At 37.3% G+C, this 26871-nt stretch overlaps 1 protein-coding gene across 3 annotated transcripts in view; it reads left to right on the top strand.

The window, feature by feature from the left end:
* ADGRD1 (adhesion G protein-coupled receptor D1) overlaps nt 1-26871 on the top strand; it is a 160093-nt gene that overhangs the window by 22079 nt on the left and 111143 nt on the right. For all 3 annotated transcript variants that reach the window (XM_035340879.1, XM_035340881.1, XM_035340880.1), the window contains 7 exons: nt 613-677; nt 1644-1799; nt 4470-4529; nt 5776-5893; nt 6832-6942; nt 8605-8680; nt 12331-12472. In XM_035340879.1, coding sequence (XP_035196770.1) covers nt 613-677; nt 1644-1799; nt 4470-4529; nt 5776-5893; nt 6832-6942; nt 8605-8680; nt 12331-12472 — 728 coding nt within the window. The remainder of the gene's footprint in view (nt 1-612; nt 678-1643; nt 1800-4469; nt 4530-5775; nt 5894-6831; nt 6943-8604; nt 8681-12330; nt 12473-26871) is intronic.

Here is a 26871-nt window from a genome sequence, read left to right as displayed (position 1 = left end):
CAAGATATAAATAATTATTTAGAGAAATTAGCATTTTTCTGGGCACCACAGCTGACACTTGAGTCTCGTTTTTTTTCTGATGTCTGAGTCTTCCTAGTCCCTTTTCTAAAGAATTTATGATATACACATAATATAGCAAGGGGATATATGAACTTGTCAGAAGTGCCTACAGATTGCTATTTAATCCTGCTAAGACATAGCAAATTTTCTGGATTTTTTTCCCCCTAAATACTTTGCCTTAGTGGTGGAAGAGGAACTAGAGAAGGAAGATTGATGACAAAATTTTAATCTTTTTTTTTTTTTTTTTTTAAAATTGAGATAAAACACTTGAAACTTCCTGTTTGCAAAGAAAGATTTAATTTTAATAAGCATTTAAGAATTAGACTAAATTACATTCTTATCTGTATAAAGATGTGGATATAAAAATGATGAGAGAAACAGTACATGAAATTGTTTAAACAAGACTATGTAGCTCTAGTACTATAAATAAGTAAACTGCACAGAACAGCAAATATAATGCTATAAGTTAGAACTGCTTGAAACTGCAGTGGGAATATATACACATACATACACACACATTTTTAAACTCATTTCTGTATGTATTTTCCCTAGGTGTGCAAGTTTTGCTTTCTTCAACACTTCCATGGTCTATGATGACAACTACTGCAAAACCTTTGGTAGGACAGTCACGTAACTGTTTTCTATAGTATTAGAATTTGTCATATATTACAGAATTACAAATCCTCTCCATTTTACTGTTTTCATTAATGGCACTTATTTTAGTACTTGAGTACTAAAATGCATTGTTAGCATTTGCAGCCACTGTTGGAATATGGGAGAACTGTTCTTAATTACAGGACAGATAATGGGAATTCACTGTTAAATAAAAATAATTTCTGTACTAAAAGAAATGTAGAAACTTCTGAAGTATTTCAGTGAGTTCTGAAGAAACAGGAGATTCAAAAAAGTTTAGATAACTTTTCTTATTTCCTCTAAAAATTAGAAGAAATTGCCCTCCACAGTAACAAAGCTAGTTTCCATTTCTTTACAATGTGCTTAATGAAAATTATTTAAACAAAACTTATTTTTCATATGCAGTCTCTATACAATTAGCTGTAGTCAGACTACATGCAATTAGCTGTTCCAGGGTATTTTCACTTTCTTGCTATCTGAAATGTCAGATTTCTATTAGTTTTTTTCTTGTTCACAGAAACCATATCAGATAGGACCTGAGTTGCTAATGAACAAATGAAGCTGTGCATGTATATTCTGACTCTCCTGGCTATCTGTTCATGTGCTCTCCTTTTTCCCTTAGTTTACTTAGCCTCCTGTATGTAATCACAGCAGTTTGCTATGCCTCAGACTACAGGAAAACAAACAAAAAGCAACAATACAGAAACAGTAAAGAAAAACCCTTCATGCCCAGTGATACGGGGCTTTATGTTACGGGTTGGGAAGTGAACTGTTCCGCTTAGGCTTTATGGCCAGAGAAATGCTTTTGTTAAGTCTTGAGGTTGTGCTGCTCTGAAATGGTAGTGATTCCAGGAGAACTAAAACACGGGTTTAGCTCCCTTTTGGGCTAACACCATAAATAATGTCTGCTGTTTGGAATAAGTTCTGATGGTTTTATCTCTCTCCCTCAGCTGCCTACAAATGCCTACCATCCCATCATAACTAATCTGACCAAGGAGAGAGGGAACTTCCGCTCCCCCAACACCATGCTGGACTACCTGGAAAATGTGTCTTTCAGCTTGCCCAACAAATCCCTGTCAGAAAATACTGCTCTAAGCCTGACAGAGGTAAACTTCTAAATCTGTCTGTAGAGCCAGATAACACTGAAATTTCTCCAGGAACTAGAACATAGAATGCAACTTTGAAAGTTTTTGCTGATTGCAGAAAATAAATATGAAAAAGGCAGTGGCTATTTAGGGAGAAGCAAACAGCAAGCTTCAACCAAAGAAAAGGTTCAAAAGTCACTAAAATAAATTAGTTCTTGAGGACCTTACATAATATTTAATTCTTATAAATATTTGTAACTATGACTGCACATTAAAATTACTAGTTAAGCAGAAAACATAGAAGGAGAAAATAATTTCTGATATATTTTTCTTTCAACTGTAAGTGTATTCAATTAATAATATATAATTATGGGGGAAAAAAAATCAACATCTCTCTGCACAGCCCTGATGATTCAAAATGCAGCTGAGTATGACAGTCCCTTGTCAGGCACAAGGCATAAAGACACCGTAATCCAAGTAGTGAGAGAAGCAAAGTGGAGACATGGTTAAACTAATGGCAAACCATGCCTTTGATTCCGAGAGCATTCTAGATGTGGCTGCATCACAGTCTTGTGCTTCCAACTTAATATTGCAGATCTTGTACTGGAAGGTTAAAATATTATCAGTTACTGCTGTCTGCCCAACTTTTATTTTTTTATTTAAAAGCTTTTATTTTTCCTGTAGTTAGCAAGCAGAGGGTAAGTTGTGCCTGTCCTCCTTTTGAAAAGTCATGCATCACTCTTGCTGGGCTCTGAAATAGCAGGGCAGAGGCACATGTCCCTCTCTGCCAGTTCTGTACTGGAAGTGGAAAGCTATGGGAGAAGGCCTCTTTGTTGTGTAGGTATCTTCAGCTTTTTTCAGATAATGGCTATTTTTGCACCAGGGATCCAGTCACAGCCAGGACTTCTGTGTAGTCATATCACAAATCTGAAAACTGGTTCATGGCAAGATAAGGTCTAAAGTTTACCTCAGGGAATGTTATTTGTTGAGGCTAATACCAGCCCACCACCCCTCCTCTCTCCCTCTCCATTCTCTCCCTAACAACAGAAAAGAAAAAAAAAAAAAGAAAAAAAAAAGAAAAAAAAAAGAAAAAAGAAAAGAAAAAAAAGGAGTAAAGAAAAAGCATTTTCTGCAGTCTGAACTGCAGACAAGGGAGTCACTTTCTGATAACATAAAGTTGGCCTTCTGTAAAACGATGGACAGCTAATTCCCTGATTTCAGCAGGCTAGAAAGCTATTATTACAGTATTCAGCTCTGGCCTCACCAGTGATTGTTGCTTTAAGCCTGTGGGTAATACCAGGGTGACAAGGATTATTTATTCTGACAAAAAATTATAAGTAAATGCTTCTGAAAAATACATGGGCAGCATTTGATAGTTTGTGTTAAAGGCTTAGCATTTGCAAACTAAGGCTTGGATTTTGTGGATCACATTTTATTACAGAGCAAAAACTATTCTAAAAAGCTCTAATACATTGTTTTCTTTGTTTCACTGAAAATTTTATGTGGGCTCTAATTTGAAAATGGAACATCATCCTGTCATATATTGTACCTGTTTCCCACATCATTTCAGTTGCCATTTGGTTGTTCATTCATGCTATCTGCTGCTTTGTGTGCCATGAAAGTGATGTGCAGACAGAAAAACAGGACATGATTATCTTTAGCAAAGCTATTTTGGGAAAAAAACACAAGAGTCCTGATCATACATACAGACTCTGTCACTTGTCTGATTGATGGTTAGGCTTTGTATTGTCTGCAGCTAATTCCCTGAAAGACAAGCACGGAGCACGCATGCTATTTTCTGTACAGTTATCTCTTTACGGGTTGTCACATGCCTCATAGCACAAGAAAATTTGATTTAAGTGATATGCAATAAACTGTCTGATTACTGACACTCTTATAATGTGTTACTTCTGACAAATCTTACTTAGCATTCTGGTATAACTCTGCTCTGTTCAGCAGTTCCAGTCCTCCTGCTTTCCCTCCCTTCCCAGTGCCTACTTTTTGGGGGTAATTTTGGAGTGATGATGTGGCCTGGAAAGAGATACTTCCTGATGGGTTTTAAGATGTTTGAACAGAGCAGAGATGTTTAAGCAGAAATGTGGATTTTTCTTTTATTTATTTATTTATTTTTAATTTTATTTTTCATTTTCAATGTCTCCTTTCCTTTTTTCAGCAAGACTGTTTAGGGAAGAGACTGTATTATGCTGGGCATGATAAACAGTGCCCACCATGACCGATCTTGACCTCAAAAATAACCTCTCTGTGCAAAAGTTAAGCACATAATAATAAAACAGAACAGGGCCCAGATTTATCTAATGAAATATCTAAATGAAATATCTAATCTTAGATGAAGAGGTAGTAATGTCATATGAGTTTAGATAAACTAGGAGAACAAATTATCTTTCCTCTAAGATGTAGTGTTGTCACTGCAGCTGTAGAGTAATGATTGAACTTCAGGAGTTTCACAGCGATGTTACTTTTAATAAATAAACTATTAATTTAAAATATCACCATTCAAAACATGATGAGAACATTGGCAGTACGGGGTGACTCTGTGACTTGAATGAATATGGATTCGTCATCTTAAAATGAACCTATGGAAATCCTAGCAGAGACGTCCCTTGCATGCCTACCAGAAGATGTAACTGAAGCAAAACAAAGTTATATTATTTTATTCTTTAATCTTTGTAGGCATTTTTAAAAGCCATTGAAGACTTTCTGCTGTTGCCCAACTGGCTCGAAATACCTGAGGTAAGACAAATGGGCTTGATTTGTAGGTTAATTCAGGTGCATGACTTCACGTAGACAGTAATGAAATTGGTTACCTCTATTATTCTTTCTGCTATAGCTGGCAGTATGACTTATTTGCTTGTATGTCATTTTCATATTTGAAGTAAAGATCCACAGACAAAACAATTATGTTTTCTTTTATAATGTGTTTTTCAGGGCTACAGTAGGGGAACTGTGTCTGCTCCTGTTACCACATATCATGAATAAAATAACCTAAAACTGCATTTATAAAATAACAGATATTGTCAATAGTCTATCCTGACCTAAATATAGGCTTTTAGCACTGAACTTTCATAACTGTATATTTGTTTTGTAGGTGGACTTTTTTCAATACACATGAAATATGTAGTGGTGCTTACCTAGATTAGAGAAGTAAAACTTTGAGAGAGGTTACAACTGATATAGGGAAAAACAACTTGTATCAGTGATCTTTTTCTTCTAGCCATCTGCCCAACTTTGAGTGCGAAAAACTACTTGCATGAAGAATCCAGGAATTTTCTGAGAATTTTATTTGAATCTCAAGTTTTGTAAAAGAAATCTTTTAATACAAGAGAAGAAGACTGGCTACTAATGTAAATTAGGGTCTTATTGAATCCTAAAAATCTTATATCTCATAGATGTCTAATGGATTTAAGTTCTTAGCCTAAAATCCTTGGTCATCTCTTGTATGAGTAGATCTCAAATCAAATAGGTTTCTTCATTGAAACACGCATTCATTCTGAGATTTTATGCATCAAGTTTTAGTGTTGAGGATTGTTTTCGATGGGACATATAAACACTTTAAATACAGCTTTATATTAGGGAATGTTTTTATAAAGATGAAAGAAAATTGTGGCTATCAATGTATGTAAGATTATGTTTCGATGAGCGTCTGATACAAGTCTTTATATATCGCCAAAATAATTGTTCAGTTCTTGACATCGTTTTGCTCAGTCCTGAATATAATTGAATGCCAAATGCTGAACGGAGCAGAGAGTCCTTTGGAGACACTCTATAAAACATAGTATTTTATAAGATCAGGCTCTGATGGCATCAATTTATGTAACATTTAATCCACTACATGTGGAAAAGGTTATAGAGAAGTCACATTTGATTTTGAGCAGTCAAACGATGAGTCACACAGGAATTTAGCATTGGCACCTTGGCATTTTGTGCTATGAAACACACTTTCTTCTGTTGTAGAGCCTTCTCTTTCTTCTTCCCTCAGACTGCTCACATATTTGGAAGTTTAATTCAAACTATTGACAGTGTGATGGTGCATATGACACGCAATCTGGAAGAGAACACATCACCTCTAACTGTTGAGGGCACATCATCTGTGGCAGGTAGGATTTAGCAGCAATGTTCTCCCTCTCTCTCTGGACTATCTGTGTGTGTTGTAAACACTTCTGTGCATGCAGCCCCTTCTTTGCTAATGTGAAAGAAGAAATCAAAGTATTTTCTTTTTCTTTTGAATAAAAAAAAAACATTTCAGTTGCAGAAAGTCCAGATATAATCAGCTCTGACTGTACTTGAACTTTCTTGAGGTTATTTGAGGAAGGGATTATCATATGAATTCTGTCAAATTAATCCAAGAAAACTATATTAAAGGCACAGTAGAGCACAGACTATTCTAGTAGGCAATTAAAGTTGTGCCTAGAGCTCTTACACAGTGCTTCAAACTTGCAGATATATGGATACTACAAAACTTTAATTTGGAAACAAGATACTACAAATGTTTAAACCTTTCAGGATATTTTTTTCTGTTACTACTGTTTATCATCCTAGCGCTATAATTTGATCTTTTAGGATGCTACAGGTAGCAAAGGTAATTGAACTGTTCTGGCATTCTGCCCTGCTTCATTGAGATCTGAGCAAGGGGGCAAATAATTTGAACAGTCACCAGTACCATTAATCACTGGATGCATGCTTCCTAAACTCTCTTGGACATTGGCATTCTCAAACATTGCACTGGAGGTCTGAAATAATGCCTTCAAATGTCAGTGGCAAAGTGTGTTTTTCTTGTTCTGTCAAGCTCAGTATTTGAGCATGGTTGAAGTGATCCATGGTATACTAACACTGTGTACAGCCTTTCCCTTCATAAAGAAGTTGGGTAGAAAAGGCAGTTTTGTACTCAGGGAATTTATTCTATTTTTTGCAAAAAAAAAAAAAAAGAGTTTTAAAGTCATGACTTGTAATAGCTATTGGAAAAGCACTGTTACATAGTCAAGTAAGTTGTAAATGCTATTGATTTTATCATATTTTTGTTTGGGTTATCACACAGATTACACCTTGGCTAGAATGCATCCTCAGACTCTGAATTTGTCCCGTTACCGCTTTCCATCTCGAGGACAGAGTTATATTTCCATTCCCAGTGAAGCTTTTCAAGAAAAAGGTAAGGAAAAATTTAAAGGAAGGAGCAGAAGCATGTAAGCAGGACATTGAAAAACAGTTTTTCATGAAAACAGTTTTTGGTTTGCCTTACTTTTCTAAATAGTGGATTTGATTGCTATTGATCATACTGGCTCTAAAACAGCAGCAATTCTTCTGTCATATTAATAAATGATTAGTGTGGTAGAGTTCTTCATATTACTTAAATATTAGTTGGTATTACTTTAATTCAGCTTGAATAATACACCTAGACTACAGATACTGCAGACATTTAATGCTGGCATCTTTTAACACTGGAGAAGCCATCATTAAATAAATTATATCTAGTGATCCAAACTGGTCATTTCAAAGAAATTCTGTGGTATCAGATCAGGCATTACTTCTACCTCCACGAAAACTCAGTCTTAAAATGTTTTATAAAATTAAACCATAAAATAATAGGTTTAAGCAACAGTATCCAAGCCTAAGCTAAAATTTTCTCTTATCTCAAAAGTTGGAAAAAAACAGAAGCTTTAGTCAAGATTTTAAAATCTCAAAGTCAATTATTTTAGATTATTGAAGGAACCTGTTTTTAAAGATATCTACCTGGATTCTCAGATCTTTGAATATGAGGCCTAACCCACATAAAACTATATGGACTACAATCCACATAATTCACACACTCAGAGACCTTTCCTCAGTCACTTCTGTTGAAGAAAGTTTCATATAGAGGAAAGTTAGCTGCAGATAGCCTGCAGTTGGAAATACTCCAATAATTACTGAACTATCTACATGCTTTGTGATGACAGCTTTGTTTCTTTGCACTGGCAGGGGGCTCTAGTTGGAGACTTCACTGGAAGTGCTCTGAAGCTTGAATAACTATAATTGCAAACCACTATGTAATGCTAAAAATAGCATGTGATAACTTTTTTCTTTTCCTTATTACCATGCTTATTTTATTTTCTTCGGCACATTATCATGGCTGACATCCCAAAATGATCCAGCCTCTTAGCTGGAAAAAGGGTTAAATCTCTAAAACTCACTTCTGAACATGTTTGACCTTCAGGCCACACTGCAACACTGCCCAAATGAACTAACTTAAACATTCATTATTCCACCTCAGAGTTGACATTATAAATACTTGGAACCCAGCAAAAGGGATAACAAAGGACATCTGTGTGGCTGACACTTATAAAATACACATCTGTCTCTTCACTTAGATGCCGGAGAACCCATAAATACTTGGAATAAAGACAGCAAGCAGGCAGCCGAAGCGGAAACTGGTTGCCTGTGTTTCAGTTTTGTAAATTGCCAGCCAATATAGATAGTGGTTAAGTAGCCATGAGATTACTGTAGCTTCGAGATGTTGACTCTGGTACGTCATGCAGCCGTTTCTAATGACATGTGGGAGCGTTATAAATAATGATTGATTACTTTAACAACTTACTCTGGAAGTACAGTTGCATAGGGCAGGCATCCTTCTATCTTGATGTCTCCTGTGCTGCACTGCAAGTTGTTCAAACTTTTTCATTTATTTAAAAGAATAATTGGAATTCAGCTAAAGCAAAGATGTTGAAGTTTACAGAAGTCAAGGCTCTTAATTGACACAGAATTTCAGGTCTAGGAGAGAAGTTTCTCTTGCTTACAATAATTGCTCTAAGGAATAACCCCTGTTTCCTTTTCACAGCTTGGATTACCATTGTTGGCCTGTTTTACCATAACATGCACTATTTCTTTCATAATATCAACCCTACGGATACAAAGTAAGTATCTCAGATCTCCCAATGCTGTAACAACTTGTTTATTACGTTAGTAATATACCTTTATAGCAGTTATGTCATTATCAACTGTAAGTAAATTATGAACCATAATCCTTATTCTGTAGTATTGAGGACATGTAGTCATTAACTAGAGAGAGATTAAACCTTATGTTAGATGTTTTGTTTTATGCTGTAGTAAAAGAGATTCTCATGGCGACACGTTTGTCTTTCCTTGTCTCCTTTTCCCTTTCATCAGATCTGGTATTAGAATTTCATAACTTTAATCTGTTTTATAAAAGGCAAATTACATCTTTTCTCCTGACACACATAAAGTTTGCACTTTGATGAAACAAGAAAACATAACATCCCTCTGCAGATAAAATCTGAACCTGTAAGATAATTTTACGACAGGAGACCAGGCAACGCTTAAAAGACCTTTTGTTTTATATGTGGCACCAAGGAAATCGTTAGCAGATAAGATAAAGTAAATGGAGACCCATATACCTCTTAGCTGGACAGTTCCCCAGGGAATTTAGAACTGCCATTCGTGTAAATCATTACACTTTACTTTTAAGCTAGTATGACTTCATGTTCTTATTTGATCGACACTGAAGTATGTAGATTAGGTTACACTTTGTCTCAGTCTTTTCTGTTCCATGGCTTTTCATCATATTACGTCTGACAGCAGAAGGCAAGATGCAGCATCTCAGCTGTCATGTACTTCAGAGATTACCTTCCTTTCTTTACACACAGCTCCACAGAAGGTCATGAAAAATCATTTGTGAACTTCAGGGAATTCCTGCTTTATGACCAGATTAGTCACACTGAGATAATGGCACAACTACTACTAAATAGCATTTTAAAATCGAATAGCAAGTTGAACTGTTTTCTCTGCTCTCTCTCAAAAAAAGGGCACTTAGCAGGCGGCTGTAAAGAAACTTTTGTCATTACTACACAATATTTCTTACTGACATGAAGAAACAGGCAATAATTTATGACAGATTAGGTTTTTCATCAGGAGGCTCAGAGTGCAATTTATTAAGATAATTAGCTATCCTCTCAACCCCTTAGAGACGGAAATTTAATATGGTCTTGACTTAGGTCAGAGTTTAGCAAAGATGAACGCAACATGAGTTAAGACCCTACATGTCAAAACTTCTCATTCTAATGCATCGTCATAGAGTATAAAGCCACTGGGGTTCTGTTGTAGTGAAATAGTTACGTCATCTTTGTGCATGGTCTGTGAATTTTATGGAATAGGATGACCTGGAGACCTATACAAGTTTCACTGAATCACATGTATTTTTAACACACATTTCCAAGAATAAAGACTCTGTCCCTGCTGCAATGTTAAAGAAAAACACAAAGTTGTTAGAGAAGAAACAGCTGTATTTCTATAATTACTTGAACTGTTTGCAGTTTATATTGCACTACAGAATAATGTCTATAAAATTCTAAATGCAGATCTGCCCAAAAAGTGATCTAAAAACCAACAATGCAGGGAATGCTAGCTTAGCACTTTTCCTTTGTGGAATCAAACCCCAGGTATCCAAATAATGTTTTAAAAATAAGTATCAAGTTCCCTCCTGCTTGATTTTATTTTTGTACTGTCCTATTATATCTTCCTTGCTTACATTTTACTAGAATAAAAATGCTTTTTCAGAGTAATTTGTTTTGAAGATTTTCTGATTTCCTTTTAGCTTCCTTCTAGCACTGGGATACTTGAACACATGTAATTTGAAGCCTGTTCATTTTCTTCTAGAGTGTTGTTTGTGGTTTGTGGTGTGTGGTGGTGCTTTTTTTTTTTTTTTAATTATTATTATTTTTTCTCTCTTGCATGTGTGGGGTAAAGATAAAACAAAGTTCTTGGAACTTTTATGCTGTAGAGCCATGACTTCTACTTCAGACTATAAAAACTGCTGTTTCTAAGAGGGAAGTCAGTTTTGATTCCTTATAAAAGAAATTTTTAAAAAAGGAAGAAAAAATGGGTTTTGAGCCCTGTTCTGCTTCCATTTGTATACAGTTTGTGTAACTCTGTAGTAATCCCAATGGAGGTAATGAGATGATAGACCAGCTGCCATCTAACACCCAGGCCCAGTATTGAGACTGTGCTACAACAAAGAAAAGCTGGCATGTGCAAACATGAAACACAGAAACTTGCTTGTGCTGAAGTTTTTTGTGTAGTTTTCAAAATTCAATTAGTCTGTAACATTAAAATGGCAGGTAACAGGAGAGGAAAAAATGTCCATCCTGTTCATCTGTGAAAGAAAAATATCAAAATATTGGATAGTAGTCTTAACATTTCACATCCTTCTATAAACAAACTTTTCATATCAGAGTAGCAAATGCAATTCACATTCTGGTTCCTGGGAGCAGAAGTATTGCCTGATACTGATGTTTTTTCCTGGTCAGAAGTAATGACTGGTGCTTGGGGTTGTAATAAATGAGTTCTGCTTTATTTGATCTTGCTGAGGAACTGAATGAAGTTATTTTAATATCTTAAAACATGATCCCTCCCCCTACTCTCCTTCCCCCAAGGAAAACAAGAAAGCACTGCAAACAGGTAGCAGATGTAAGATGGTTTCTACTGTGATTTTTTTTTTTTTTTTTTTTATTCAGTGGTGTGCTGTGTTTAGGTACCCACACTGATGGTTAATTCACTGTGTCTGTCATTTCTCATAGCAAAAAACATTCACTACCAAAGAGACGGATGACAGAAAATGTTTTACACCTGCAGTTTTTTATAGATAGTGTAAAAAATTTTTCTCTACAGCCAAATAGATCTCATTTATTCCTAAATGTGCAGAAATGCCAAAGTCATAAGTTTTATCTGAAAGCAGAAATAAGTGTTATTATGTATGGCAAAATTAATTTAGCCTAGAAAAAATATCACAGAGACTATCGGATGTTTAGTCATGTTTCCCTCTGTTTCTATTGTGACCTGAGCTACGCTTTAACAAACTTTATAACTGGACAGAAGCAATTCTTCAAAGTAAAACTTTAAAGGATTTCTAAATATATACATGACATATGTATATATGCATTGCATACAATGCAAATATATGCATCTTACTAATACATATGTTTAATTAGATTGTCTGAATACCTAGGCACTTTTTCTCTTTGCTTGAAGGCTTCTTTCCTTAGTTAGGTTTATTTTTAGACTCCTTGCTTCATAGGATTCTCTCTAATGATCCAAGGCACTTTTCAGCAAGGCTTGTTAACCTTTGCAAGAAAGGAGTAGGATGAAGGAATTTTTATGATATTAAGTCTCTTAATGGCTAAAGTTGTTGCCTATAATTTGTAGCTGTTTCTTCTAGTCATGTAATAGGATCTTTTGGGGCTGGATCTTGCTCAGCAATTCATTGACCTGAATGGAAAAAGGACGTGCTGTGTTCCCTTTGTTGTGGTTATAAGGGTGAGTTCTTGGAGGCAGCTCTGGGAATAAACTTTGTCTTACACTGCTCACAAGGGCCTTTGCTCTAGACAATTTGTTAGGAAATTGGGAGCTGTGATAACTTACCACTGTGAAATTATTCTAACAGGTACATCAGGCAGGAACAACATTTCTCAGGCCAGGTTGAAAGAGGCCAATACTGGCATGAACTAAAAAATGTTTTTTCTACTTCCTAAATATATTTTTTCTTCCCAAGGATTGCTGAAGCTGCTGCCTACAAAGGCTATATGATCTCAGCAACCAGCTATCTCATCTCCATAAAAGTAGATCCTCCACCCAAGCTGTCCCACAACCTGTCAGGATCTCCTCTTATTACCCTCCAGCTCACACACAAATTGGTAAGTAAATCAGAAACTCTCCATTCAGTCTTATCCTTAGGGCTGTTCAAAACTCCAATGTCTGTAATGATTTCTTTGTATTTTTCTTGCAACTTTTGTGGGAGTTTTTAGTAGCAATTTGGATGGCATTTGTAACTGCAATATTGTATTTTTCCAGCCATTAAACCTCATTGACTTCTGTTTCCATTGCAGCAGAAGGCTGGTTAGTGCATGTACTGAAAAAAGGGTGAAGTGACAAGTGCAGTTTTGGGCCTTTCTGTGTACATTGTTCTATGAATGTGTGTCCTGGTTTCAGTTAGGACAGTTATTTTTCCTCCTAGTAGCTGGTAGGGTGCTATGTTTTGGATTGGGATGAGAAGAGTGCTGATAACATGCTGATGTTTTAATTGCTGCAGAGCACTGCTTACACTAAGCCAAGGACTTTTCAGCTTCTCACTGTCCTGCCAGTGGGCAGGCTGGGGGTGCAGCAAGAGCTGGGAGGGGACAGACCCAGGACAGCTGACCCAAACTGGCCAAAGGGGTATTCCATACCATCTGGGGTCATGATGAACAATATATAGGGGTGGCTAGCCGGGGTGGGGGGGCCGGCTGCTCGGGGTTGGGCTGGGCATCGGTCAGCGGGTGGTGAGCAATTGCATTGTGCATCACTTGTTTGTACATATTATTATTATTATCATTATTATTTTCTATCTTAATAAACTGTTTTTATCTCAACTCACAGGCTTCACTTTCCCGTTTCTCTCCCCCATCCCAGAGAGGGAGGGGGGAGGGTGAGCGAACGGCTGTGTGGTGTTTAGCTGCCAGCCGGGTTAAACCACAACAATGTGTTTGTCTAATTTACAAAAGGGTGGTATGAATTATGGCTTTCTCATTACAGCTGTCAATAATAGAAGATTTTGTTTATGGTTTCTGCTGTTGGTCTTTCTCCACACTGACATAAAACTGAGGTGTTTTGAATGTTTTCATGAATAAAACGAGATGAATGGTCATCCAAGGACAGCCACAAATCTGATGGGCAGAGCATCTCCTGGGATAGGAAGGAAGCAGATTCAGCTCTGTTCTAGCATGACCTGTCTGTTCTAGACAACAGAGCAGAATTCTGTTCTCAATCTGACATGCCTGGAGACAATTTTTTTTTCAAATTGATTGAGTTCAGTAGCGCATTCAAATTTCACTAAATTAATATATTCCTGTAAGAAAATAGAAAAATAGCCAGTCTTCTTTGCTCTCAGAGAAGAAGGAACCTCTTTTTGTCTTGTCGCTGTCAGTGAAGAACAGTTAGTTTAAACTCTGCAGTGGTGGCATAAGGAATGCAACATCTGTGACCTACTCAATAGAGTGTTGAATGGAAATGGAAAATGGAGATTTCAGATTTTAGATGTTTCTTAGAAAACATATGTTAGATATTCTACAACATTATCACATTTTCTTTCAATCACTGTATTCAAGCCAGTTTTTCTTTCTATTTGTTGGGCTTATGGTAAGGATGGAGGAGACGGTGGAAAACGAATGTATGAGAAAAAAAAAAAAACTAAGGCATAGAAATGAAAAGTGTAGTTGGACTGTTTTCAAGCTAAGGGCTCTCCTGAATATACCTAGTGGTCTCTTAAAGGTGGGAATTTGTAAGTGAAGACTCTGGTTTTATTATGTGTAGATAATTTATAAAATGCACTTTGTTTTATTTATTCTGGTACCTCCTCATGCTTTTGGTATAATGATTTACTAGCACGCTATTAAACAAAATTGTGTTTTTCCTTTATCCCTGTTGAATTCAACTATGAAGACCACTGGGATCCTGGTATACCCGTAGAAATGTCACATTTGTTATCATAACACACTTCATAGTATTAAACCCATCTATTCCTTTTCTTTTTGAAAAAGGAAAATGAAAGAGCAGTCCATTTGCTACCACAGATTTTTTCCTTGGTGTCCAAAGATAGTCCCTTATTACAGGTTGAGAGCAAACAGATGAAGAACACACGATCATTTGTTTTGGGTGAGGTTTAATTTAGAGTAAATTTGAACACTAAGTATGCTGAGTATAGCACAGGCTGGAGAAAAAAGAAGAGATTGTTGGGTTGTTACTCCATAGTCACACCTGGCATTTTATGCTCCAAAATTCTGCAAAACAACAGGAACAGATTAAATTCTTTGGCCTCTATCCGAACTTCTGTATGCATTCTGTAGTATAGGCTGCTTTACCTGCTATTGCTTTTGAGTTTTTTTTCCATAATCATAGAACATTTAATTGGATAATAAATGCTAGAATATTGTTATTAACATCTATTCAGTGTTAAATTATTTAATAATCTGCTGCTGTTTTTTGCATCTAACGAACCAGTACCATCCTATTACTTTATAAGAGGTACAGTGAAGATTTGCTCCACAAGTTAAGATAACAATTAATAATCTAATTGTCTTTTTTTGCCCTGAATGATTTGTGGACAAGAAGTAGAAACTGGCCCCATGCAGGACTAAATGCCCTTTTCTCCATTGTTTTTAGATCAAAACTATGTACAAATACATTAGATCTTTTCTCTGCTTGTTCCAGAACATAATGCTAGTGTTATCTGATGGTGAAGCATTTTGTATATCTTCTAGCTTGGTTTCTAAAATTTATTTTCCAAATCCAAAGCATTCTGAAGTTGCCAAACATGTTGAAACAAATTTTGTTTTGATGACATAAAATGTTGCATTTAAGTTGCTCGTTGCTGTATTTCATTTATATGGTTTTGGTATAATCTAGTCAGAATAGGTGTGTAAAAACAGAAGTATCTGTAAAAGTTTGTAAACAAAATAAAGTTATAGTTTGAGATCTGGGCAATGGGTAATAGAGCTGTCTATTTTGACATTGTTTTTTTTCTGGTGTACTTTTTTAGCTGTTGGTGTGAATTTTTGCCAGAAAAGGTTTAAATCAGTGAGCAACAGAATCAGCCCTCTGGGTATCTTGTATTCTAAATCACAGTCTGTAATTCTTGGTATCACAGATTAAGTAAATTAAATTAAGTAAATTAAAGTGAATTTACTTAAACGTATTTCAAAATAACGGCATGTCTCTGCAACCTTTCATACTATAACAGCACAAGTCCTTTCTTTCATGCTGCTTCAGAGAGTACAGAAGAGAAGGACATGAGTAATTATTGCCATTAGGCCTGGGTGTCCAGGATTGCAGCTGGATTCCCACAGGACTGATAAATCTGGTAGAAATTCTTCCTACCAATAGAACTGCTAGAAAGCTTTCTGGTCAAGCTTCTTTTAGTGGAAAATGGTTTTCTGACCTAAAATAGAAATTCTCATGAATCAGGATGAATAATTCATAAAAAATATTACTTGTATTTCTCTTATGAGTTAAAGACTCCCTGTGGACAAGATGGATATGCATATTGTACTTGGTGTTATTTTTTTAAATCGTCTCTATTCAAACAGCAGTTTCTTTTCTGTTGCACAATCCCTGAAGCTAGTTTTTCTGCTACTTTTTCTTGTATCTTATGAAAATAACATTAACAGCTTTAGATTTTTTTTTTTTTTTTTTGTAAGGAGACTTCATCAAGGATTTAAAATTAACTTCTTTGCATCAGAACAAAAAGTGATTAAGATTTTCATTCTTTCTGTCATTCTGAGGAATTTCTTATTCATTCATTCTATCCTCAATATCCACTTTTACAAGAAAATAGCTAGGAGTGAAAAGCAATTCTCGTTTTCCTTTTCTGTAGATATGTGCAGCCTTTCCAGTGATATTTGCAGATCATTATGAGGGTCTTTTTGCTTGGGAATTGATACATATTATAGCATTACACTTGTAATATCTTATTCAGGAACACTTCAGAGAAAAACAGACATTCTTTCACTGGATTTTAAAAGTGCTGAAGCTCTTCAGCACTCTTCAATTGGATGAATTATTTTCTCCAGCTAAATGGATGAAAGAAATCAACTGACTTTTTCAGTGTATGTGGGATGATGGCAAGATTGATGGTAGTTCGAAGTTGAAGAATCTTGACTTGTCCAAAAGTCTTGTCATGAAGCATCAGTACATTTTGTAAAGTAATTATCCTCAAAAAAAAAAAAGTAAAATATTGTTTCTGGCAAGAAGCCTTTCATAGCAGGAAGAACTAGACAACTAATACTTCACTTGTATGATCCAAGAAATTACAGCACATTGTAGAAATTCAGAAGAGATGAATGTCAAGACTGAAAAGCATATACAACATGTTCTGGCAAGCATCAGAAGAGAAAATGGGAAAGAAAATGGTGTAAAACACCACCAATATTTTGTGAAATCCATATGATGACGTAACATAGATCTTGATCTTTGACCACACTGAAGTCACTTTTTGACAGTGTTGGAGACAAAGTATCTATTCTTTCCTGACAAGGCAGCTGATCATATTTCAGCATGTGGAAATACTAGCTTGGTGTAAGTCCAGTCATATTAGGTGCAGAGAGGGTAAAGGTCTGACTAAGGTGGTGAGACAAAAGGGGAACATCCATACAGTGGATGAGGCACGACAGCACACTGCTCACCACTCTGTTGATCCCATATTGTTGTCTGGCATTACAGAGAAAATTTCTTTATGGCTAGAGGAAAACTTTTTGTACACTAAGTTTCAACCACTTTGTGGCTTGAGTAGTTTTCTGCAGAAAGGGAACTTGTGTTGCTGCAGTTTTGGATAATTATAAACACTTGACTTTCTCACCTTGTGTAAGAAGGAACTCGGATGAAAATGGGATGCAGATCAGGAATTCTTAATTTAGCTCTTTTTCTCCAAAATGTATTTAATACAAATGCCATTTTAAAGGTTTGGCTGATTCAGGGAAAAAAGAAAAAAAAAAAAAAAAAAAAAAAGCAGCTTTGATACTACCAAGTTAGTACAAATTTAGCTTTGTTCCATCTCATTCTGTTGTCACGTGGTTCATTTTAACAAAAGGGAGGGAGGGAGCTAGGGGAGGGAGCTGTCTGCCTCATCATGAAGTGTTAATCTTTCTTACCATTTTATTATACTGAATCATTCAAACAGCTGCTTCTCTCTCCCCCCTCCCCCCCCTTTTTTTTTCTTTTTTACCAAATGCTCTCATTCACATTTTTGCTTCTCCTCTTTATTTTTTGCAAATAATTCTTCCCATCAGAAGCCCACAGTGACCTGCTTCCTTGGCACCCCTCGCTAGATTTCATCAATGAAAGCTCATCAGCTTTTGCTGTAAATCCTGTCTCATATTCTGACTATCTTAAATCTCCAGAACCAGGACTCATACAAGAACATCAATATTATTATTGTAGGTGCAGTGTCTGTATCTGGGATGTGCTCTCTTGAGGCACTTTGGAGATGGTAAAGTGTAGGGAAAGAAGACCTCCTTCTCTTGACCGCTCACATTACAAAATCATGCTGGAAGTCCTCATGGGGTTCAGGGATATAGTGAAAACTTTCCTTGACCTTCTCTCTGAGCTTTTAATGAGGTGATGCAGCTGATTTGCCTCTAAATGTACCCTAGCATGATCCTTCTCTCTGTTGTCTTTTTCCTGGCCAGTGGCATGCCATATCCCAAGGTTTGTTTAACATTATTACTGATAGAAAAATAAAATGAGAGAAGAACCAGTTCCAATCTGTACACAAATATTAGTGCTACCATGAGAGAGATGAATCAATATGGAGCCAATTTATTTTTATGACAAGTTAAGTGTTGACTAATTTATATATTGATTGAGGAAAAACAACAGCTTTTGTCCACATCTTCAGAACGAAGGTATAATTTTTACCTGGATAGACTCTGCTAGAAAAAAAAAAAAAAATGAATAAAATATAATTAAAGCTCTGATTCCTACAGAGTATGCCACAATTAAGCAAAAAGTAAAAATAATGAAAGTTTATAATTTAAAAATCAATATAAAGTTCAGCACTTTCCTACATAAGTTAAATCTTTGCTACAAAGAGTACAGAAAATCCATTGAATTCAAATGAGAAATGAACATAGTTACAGCTAATTTTCTTGCTCCTGGGCAACCTTAAAATAGCAATTGTCATTATGATATACAACATCTCTAAACAATAAAGCCGTAGTTCTGTATTGTTAATGTTATTAACAGAGACATCCTAGGACATATTTTCTCATAGGAATCCATTCTACAAGCCTAGAATTATGCAGTAACAAAAATACAGATTTTCATTAAGCACATTGAAGATTGCTTGTTGTAAGGATGAGGATTACATTGCAATGCGTTATAATACACAGAAGGTGTCATTTCCATATTAGAACTGATTTAAGCCTTTAGAGGTACAACACTTTGCAGGTATTACAACTCATTTGTCATGAAATGCCCTCAATATTTGTAAATGAGTTCTTTCTCTTTGTGGTGGCAGGAATTAGGGCACTATGAAGTAGCTGAATGTTTTCGAAAATGTACAAGTAAAGTTTGCTTTCAATTTTAAGTTTAATTGCTGACTTTCATTCTTTCCGTATGTGGATAAATTTATATACCAGCTTCTACTTAGAATTAGTATCTATAAAATTACCTAAGGAAAATAATCACTGGTGACTGGAACCAAGTGTTATCAATCTACAGCAAAAAGCATTTGCTTTTGGTCTTTCAAATTTCTCCTTGCAAGTGTCAGTGCATCAGCAGTCAGAGGTCAGTCAATACTAAGCAATAAACTTTGAAAAATCTTGCTGACTTATAAGCCCAAGACTGAATTCCACAGTCATTCTATTTTAGGGAGCTGTGGAATCTTGTGCTACTTTGCACTCTGGCTTTGATTGAACATTTGTCACAGGAGGAGAAGAGAAAATTACAGGGTTTATATTTGACATGATCAAATCTGGTCCAGCGATGCAGAATTCTCTCCCTGACACTCTCACAACTTTTAAATTCAACTTAGTTCCCCTTGTTTAAGTTCCTCATCAGTGACTACATCCCCAGAGCAGCCTTGCATGTTGTGATGGCTTATTGCAGGAGTTCTAGCTAGCTGTGCTACATTTAATGAACTGCCAGGATTTCTGCTATAAAACTTCGTATTTCTCTGCACAATGTTAATGCATATATATACATATTTAAAATGTTATGGAAGACAAGTTACTACAGTGGTGAAGTAGCCAGCATTCAGATGTTAATAACTTTGCCATTTAAAATTATAAACAAAAAAGTAATAACATACCACTATCCCCTAATCCCCACTATGAGCAAGCATCCTGTGAAATCTGTCTTGATGAGGTCAAGCTGTTTTGGAGTGACAGAGTGAAGTGTAGCATTTGAAATCACAAGAAGCTGGATTTGCATTCAAAATGCCCACATTACTATTATTATTTTTTAATTTTAAAATTTTAGAAAAAGGTCATAAATGTTTTGATTGGCGGATTGAGAATTTCAAATTCACTGGATTCAGACATTTTGAAAGAGTATGCTTTCAAACTTTTTTTTTTTTTTTTTTTTTTTTTTTGAGATACCTGTTAAACATGAAGGATAATATTTTAATTACAATGCCTAGCAGAACTTCTGCTGACTTGCATGGAGTAAAGCTTTCAGTCCTCACTCTAATGGTGACATGTGGCTTTCAGAATGACACCACCACATTTTTTGTTATTCATAACAATTTGAAGAGATAACAGAATCTAAGTCTAAAGAGTAAAATGAAGATTAGTTTTAGATATTTTGTCTGGTGATAGTACTGGCAGTTAAATATACATTAAATATATGAGAAGCAGAATGTTTGTGATGAAAACAGTCTGGCTGGAAATTATGTATGGATTTCACCTCTGCTTTCATTTCCTTGGGATGAGGACGAAAAGGAACAATATACTTCAGGGGAAGAGAAAGGTAATGAGTTATACATTCTCCCATAGATATTGTTGTCAGACCAATGTTACTTCAAACTCGATATTAGGAGGAGTTTTGTCTGCCACCCACTTTGTTTATTTTGTTTTAGGCCCTCTTAATTATACCACATGCATCAATCATGTATTTTGTTAACAGCTCAGAAATAACTGACTGAGGAAAGCGACACTGTGCTGTTTCTGTTAGCATATTTTGTGGTATTTTAGTCTATCCACCTGTAATGCCAGTCTAACGCTGGAATAGGCTATGCAGAGGGATTGTGTCCTTGAAGATATTCAAAACCTGACTGGATGTGGTCCTGGGCACCCTAACCTAGCTGCCCCTCCTTCAGCAGGGTGGTCAGACTAGATGATCTCAAGAGGTCCCCGCCAACCTAAATGATTCAATGATTCTGTGATTTCATGTTCTCTCTGTCTTCACTGTTGCAAAACTACAGCAAATCTCAGAAGACACAAAAGAACATTTCTGCTCGGTATCCAAGATTTTAGCACAAGCTGTTCTATCAGTTGTTGTTTTGGTTACTGGCTAGAGTTGTTGAAATGGTATCTGGTCTCATTTTCTATGGTCAGAGTTTAGATAGGTAGGTGCAATTTCCAAATTCTTTGCACTGTGCCAAATTATTGCTACTCCAGTGAAGATATTTTTGAAAAATACCTATTTCCAGGTTCTTAATGGCTTAATGGCTTATTTCTTTAGGCTTCTTAATGGAGTGGATTAGGTACTGCTTAGTCCTTACACCAAATGTTTAGCTACTCTAGATTCATTCTAATATTTTAAAATGCAGCAAGATACTGATCTCAGTCAAAGCTGGAGGAGGACTAGTGAGTGAATGAGCTGTGTGGCTGCATTGCTTCACAGCGTTGTGTGTACAGAGTACAAATACAGTGGTCAGTGGTAATAGTGGAGAGGCTAGAAATGCCTTGGATCATTAGTTAAACTGTCTAATCACATTTATTCATTTAAATTCTTGTTTCAGTGACTTCAGCACAATTACAAAGGTAATCAGATCTTTTCTGCACTAGGGATTTTTCCAGTATGAAATTTCTCACTAGTGATTTCAGCAGAGATGCCATCTGCAACTCTGTATTAATTTAATCTATTTTTTATTGTTTTTAGTAGTGTGGGATCTGAGTAACCTGTTGCATACTCTCCTTGAGATACCTTGGTGTAATTCTTGGTCCGTTCTTTACAACAGTGGTGACTTCAGAACATCAGTGCCAAGTATTGAGGAAGCTAGCCTACTTCTGTGAGTTGTGTGTATTTGGAACTATGCTCATGTTCTTTTTTTCTTATTTAGATTGTTTTACATTTCTCATTTGCCAATCCAAGACATTACCACATGCTTGTATTCCTAGACTTCTGGCATGTCTGCCCAAGTCTCTGTGAAACCTCTTAAGCTTTTAGGAATCATTTATATGGCATGAATGACCAGTACTTAAAAGAATATAAATAAATGATGCTTCCCTCAGAAAACAGTAAATATAATAAAGCTATTTTTGTCTTCATTTATATTCTGTTGCCTTGGAAATATATGTAATAGTGTACTGAACATGTTAAAGTAATGAAAGGCAAACTGTTGTGAAGACCATGTTTTGTAGGAAAAAGTCTTCTATACATAAGCTGTCTTAGAATGGTGTCTTGGAAAGGCCATAGGCTATCTCTTTAATGCTTAGAGTCACTTTTTTGTGCATCTCTGAAACAGGAGATCTAGATGGGTATGGGCAGTAGTAGAAAATTTATTCATTTAGATATACTTTTAAATCCTAGAGTATTTTTTTTTTGAAAAAGATAAAATCATTTGCACTAGCATTATATTGCTATTTTGAATGATTGTAATTATTATTGATCTCTTTAAAAATAAATTTCTACTTATTTTCCTAGTGTTAGGAGAGTTATTTTTTACAAGACCAGACTACATTCTCAAAATAGTATTGCCACTGCACCGATGTTCAGAGAGGAGTCCTCACAACCATGAGAGAAAAGTGGGGAAAGCTGAGGGATGGATACCAGTTGTGTGGTCTGCTAGAGGGAAGAGGATGCTCTCTGCCTTTGCCTCTCCCACAGTGGCAGTTCCTCTAAATCAAAAATGAAGGCACCTGATCCTGCATTCTGGTCGTGACTGCATTTATTACAAGGCAGCAGTATCACTAAGTATAGGTTCTGTTACAGGAACATCACCAATCTAAAACAATGCTTTTATTTCATTTATGCAATATAAATAAAAAATTTAGCTTAGAAAATAGTGTTAATTTTAGTTTAGGAATGGCAGACAGGTCATACTTTAGAGAAATCTGTGGATGGTAAATTACTGTGTTTGCTTTTTTTTTTTTTTTTTTCCACTTGTTGCATTAGGAATTTAGGAATACGAACTCCCTTTGCTTTGCAATAGAGTGGTAGATAATGGTATTAACGGCTTGTAATAGAAACTTGGGATTGTTTTTCTAGCAAGAAATGTGTGGCCGCTAAGAAGGGATTCTCCCTTTTAAAAAAAAATAAAAAATAATAATAATAAAAAAAAAATAAAGACCTTCCCAATCCAAGAGGCTAACACAAGCTGGGTCAGCAACAAGATTCCTGTCAGGACAGGACCAGCCAAGAAGAACTGCAGTGACTCATGCTGAAGCTAGCTGTGCATACCTTCCTCCTCTGCAGTGACTCATAGTAAATTTCACTAATCTTGATCTGTTCAAGCTATCATTTAATGACTAACATATGCTTCCAAGGGAAAGTGTGCTCTTGACCAAGACAAGGCTTATATGATAAGGCTTTCAGTACAACAACCAGAACATCACAGTTCAGGAGAGAGGGTGTGTGTGTTTTACTGGGATAATTTATGTGATTTGAATCAAGCACATTGCTAAATGCTTTGTTGAAGTTGTGTGTTACAGGGTGCTAAACAAGGAGAGATAGAAGAGAAGAACAGAAATAATAGAAGTCCCATAAACAAATAATATGAAATAGAAATTTAATCTATTTGCAGTAAATAAAACTTGGGCAAGTTTAAAGTTCTGATTCAGAATATAATTATTTTTAATCTTTTATTACATTCTCCTTTTTATTTCTTTATTTCTCCCATTTATTTATTTCTTTATTTAATTTTCTAAACACTTTCTGGAAATTATTTTCCTCAGACTATTGGATTTTAATGCTTTGCTTTTATTTGTTGTTCTAGGACTGAGCCCAGAGCATATTGGGGTGCATTAAACACTATATAGTCAGCTGGCCAAAAGAGGTGATTATCCCACTATATCGAGAACTTTTTTTTTTTTTTTTTTTTTTTTTTTGCCTCTTAGCCTGCCATATTTATATCTATAGTTATCCTAATTTAGTCATCTTGTAGCCTGCTATTTATATGTTTATACATAAGCTTAATGTTAGTATTACATTCCATATTGCTGAAATATAGGCAAGAGCTGGAGTGCTGTACCAGATAATGTGGGGCTTTAAGCAAGCACGGTAGAAGGAAGGCATAATGCTGTCATCCTAGAATTAAACGACTGCTCATTTATATATATCACAGAATCACAGAATAGCCTAGGTTGGAAGAGACCTCCAGCCTGTAGCTCTGTTTGGGGCTGTTGTGCCCCAGGTGCAGGACCCGGCACTTGGCCTTGTTGAACTTCATACCGTTGGCCTCGGCCCATCGGTCCAGCCTATCCAGATCCTCCTGCAGAGCCTTCCTACCCTCAAGCAGATCGACACACACACCTAACTTGGTGTCGTCTGCAAACTTGCTGAGGGTGCACTCGATCCCCTCATCCAGATCATCGATGAAGATGTTAAAGAGGACTGGTCCCAGTACCGAGCCCTGGGGGACTCCACTAGTGACCAGCCTCCAACTGGATTTGACTCCATTCACCACAACTCTCTGGGCCCGGCCATCCAGCCAGCTCTTAACCCAACGAAGTGTATGCCAGTCCAAGCCATGAGCAGCCAGTTTCCTGAGGAGAATGCTGTGGGGGACAGCATCAAATGCCTTACTGAAGTCAAGGTAGACCACGTCCACAGCCTTTCCCTCATCCACTAAGCGTGTCACCTTCTCATAGAAGGAGATCAGGTTCGTCAAGCAGGACCTGCCTTTCATAAACCCATGCTGACTAGGCCTGATCGCCTGCTTGCCCTGCAACTGCTGCATGATGACACCCAAGATAATCTGCTCCATGAGCTTCCCTGCCACTGATGTTAAACTAACAGGCCTATAGTTCCCCGGGTCTACCCTCCGGCCCTTCTTGTAGATGGGCGTCACGTTTGCTAGCCACCAGTCAAGTGGGACCTCCCCCGATAGCCAGGACTGCCAATAAATGATGGAAAGCGGCTTGGCCAGCTCCTCCACCAGTTCTCTCAGTACCCTCGGGTGGATCCCATCCAGCCCCATTGACTTGTGTACATCCAAATGCTGTAGCAGGTCGCCAACCATTTCCTCATGGATTGTGGGGGCGACATTCTGCTCCCCATCCCCTTCCACCAGCTCAGGGTACTGGGCATCCACAGAACAACTGGTTTTGCTGTTAAAGACTGAGGCAAAGAAGGCGTTAAGCACCTCAGCTTTTTCCTCATCTCTGATTACTAAGTTTCCCCCCACATCCAGTAGAGGGTGGAGATTCTCCTTAGTCCTCCTTTTTGTGTTGATGTATTTATAAAAACATTTTTTGTTGTCCTTAACAGCAGTGGCCAGATTGAGCTCCAGATGAGCTTTGGCCTTTCTGATTTTGTCCCTGCACTGCCTCGCAGCATCCTTGTAGTCCCCCTGAGTAGCCCGCCCTCTTTTCCAAAGATTATAAACCCTCTTTTTTCTCCTAAGCTCGAGCCGCAGCTCTCTGCTCAGCCAAGCCGGTCTTCTTCCACGCTGGCTCGTCTTTGGGCATGTGGGGACAGACCGCTCCTGAGCCATTAAGATTTCTTTCTTGAAGAGCGCCCAACCCTCCTGGGCTCCTCTGTCTTTCAGTACTGCCTCCCAAGGGACTCTGCCAACCAGTGTCTTGAACAGCTCAAAGTCAGCCCTCCGGAAGTCCGAGACAGCGGTTTTACTGATCCCCTTCCTGACTTCACCGAGTATCGAGAACTCTACCGTTTTGTGGTCACTCTGCCCAAGACAGCCCCCGACCAGCACGTCTCCCACCAGTCCTTCTCTGTTAGTGAACAGAAGGTCTAGCGGGGCACCTCCCCTGGTAGGCTCGCCAACCAGCTGCGTCAGGAAGTTATCTTCCACGCTCTCCAGAAACCTCCTGGACTGCTTTCTCTGGGCTGGGTTGTGTTTCCATGATATGTCTGGGAAGTTAAAGTCCCCCACAAGAACAAGTGCTGACGATTTCGCAACTTCCGCCAGCTGCCTGTAGAACTCCTCATCCGTCCCCTCATCCTGGTTTGGCGGTCCATAACAGACCCCCACCAGGATGCTTCCCTTGTTGGCCTTTCCACTGATCCTAACCCATAGCGACTCCACCTTGTCATTCCCAGCCTCAAGTTCAATGACGTCAAAACACTCTCTAATACAGAGCCACTCCACCACCCCTTCCGTGCTGCCTGTCCCTTCTGAAGAGCCTATAGCCAGACATTGCAGCACTCCAGTCATGAGAGTGGTCCCACCACGTTTACGTGATGGCAACCAAGTCATAGCCTGCGTGCTGCACGATGGCTTCCAGCTCCTCCTGCTTGTTGCCCATGCTGCGTGCATTAGTGTAGATGCACTTCAGCTGGGCCTTAGCCTTCTCCCCCAGCCTTGCCACTGTTCCCCCTGGCACACCTCCAACAGACTTTGTTTCATCCCCACCCCCCTTCTCACCTAGTTTAAAGCCCTCAAAAAGCCCTAGTTTAAAGCCACCATATATATGGTGAACTGTAGGAAGAACTTACTGGGTTGTGCCGATGAAATTTACTTTGGCAGATTTAGATTTAGAGCAGAATTAATCCCTAGATGCACAGTTGTTTGTTGTCTAGTGCAAAATGTTTAGTCACTAGCTTGTCGTTCAATGTAAGTCCTAACTCCATGGTTTTGCATTCGTGCTAAAGAAAGAGTCGTGAAACGATTAAATCCTGTAGAGTATGATTAAGTCTGTTCAGTGTATTGGTGAAGTAACCAAGAGTCTGGAAATGCTACTATGAGCTACCTCAGGACTTTCACTCTGTATTAAAAGGAGGAAGGGGAGAGGTTGTGTAAAGCATCAGAGTGCCTCTTCTCCGTGAATTGGAGAGATTGTTATGGCATGTACTATAGGTTGGTGCAAAAAGCATCCACAGAATCTAAAGTTTTTGAAGTCAGTCATGCACCAGGGACACTTTCCTTTAATTTTTATGTGGCTATGAATTGGTGAATGGGTGAACTGAATGCTCAAGCAGATTTCTAATTGATAAAATAACAAGTGAAAAAATATCCTATAGCACTTAAATGGATCAGTCCATGTTAAGCAAAAGAATAAGAGCACCAGACATACCAGGGAATTTGGTTGTAACTGTTCAGCAACACTGATGAAATCTTTCTGGTTCCCACTTGTTACCAAGTATGACATTCCTACCCTCAACAAGTTGTGGAATTTCAGATTTGGAAGGAATCATTTTTTCATTCCCCACAAGCCCAAGA

This window comes from Oxyura jamaicensis, chromosome 15 (genome assembly GCF_011077185.1).
Source record: "Oxyura jamaicensis isolate SHBP4307 breed ruddy duck chromosome 15, BPBGC_Ojam_1.0, whole genome shotgun sequence".
Taxonomy (NCBI): domain Eukaryota; kingdom Metazoa; phylum Chordata; class Aves; order Anseriformes; family Anatidae; genus Oxyura; species Oxyura jamaicensis.
The sequence above is the reverse complement of the archived record's forward strand: the minus strand, read 5'-3'. Positions and strand labels throughout refer to the sequence as shown.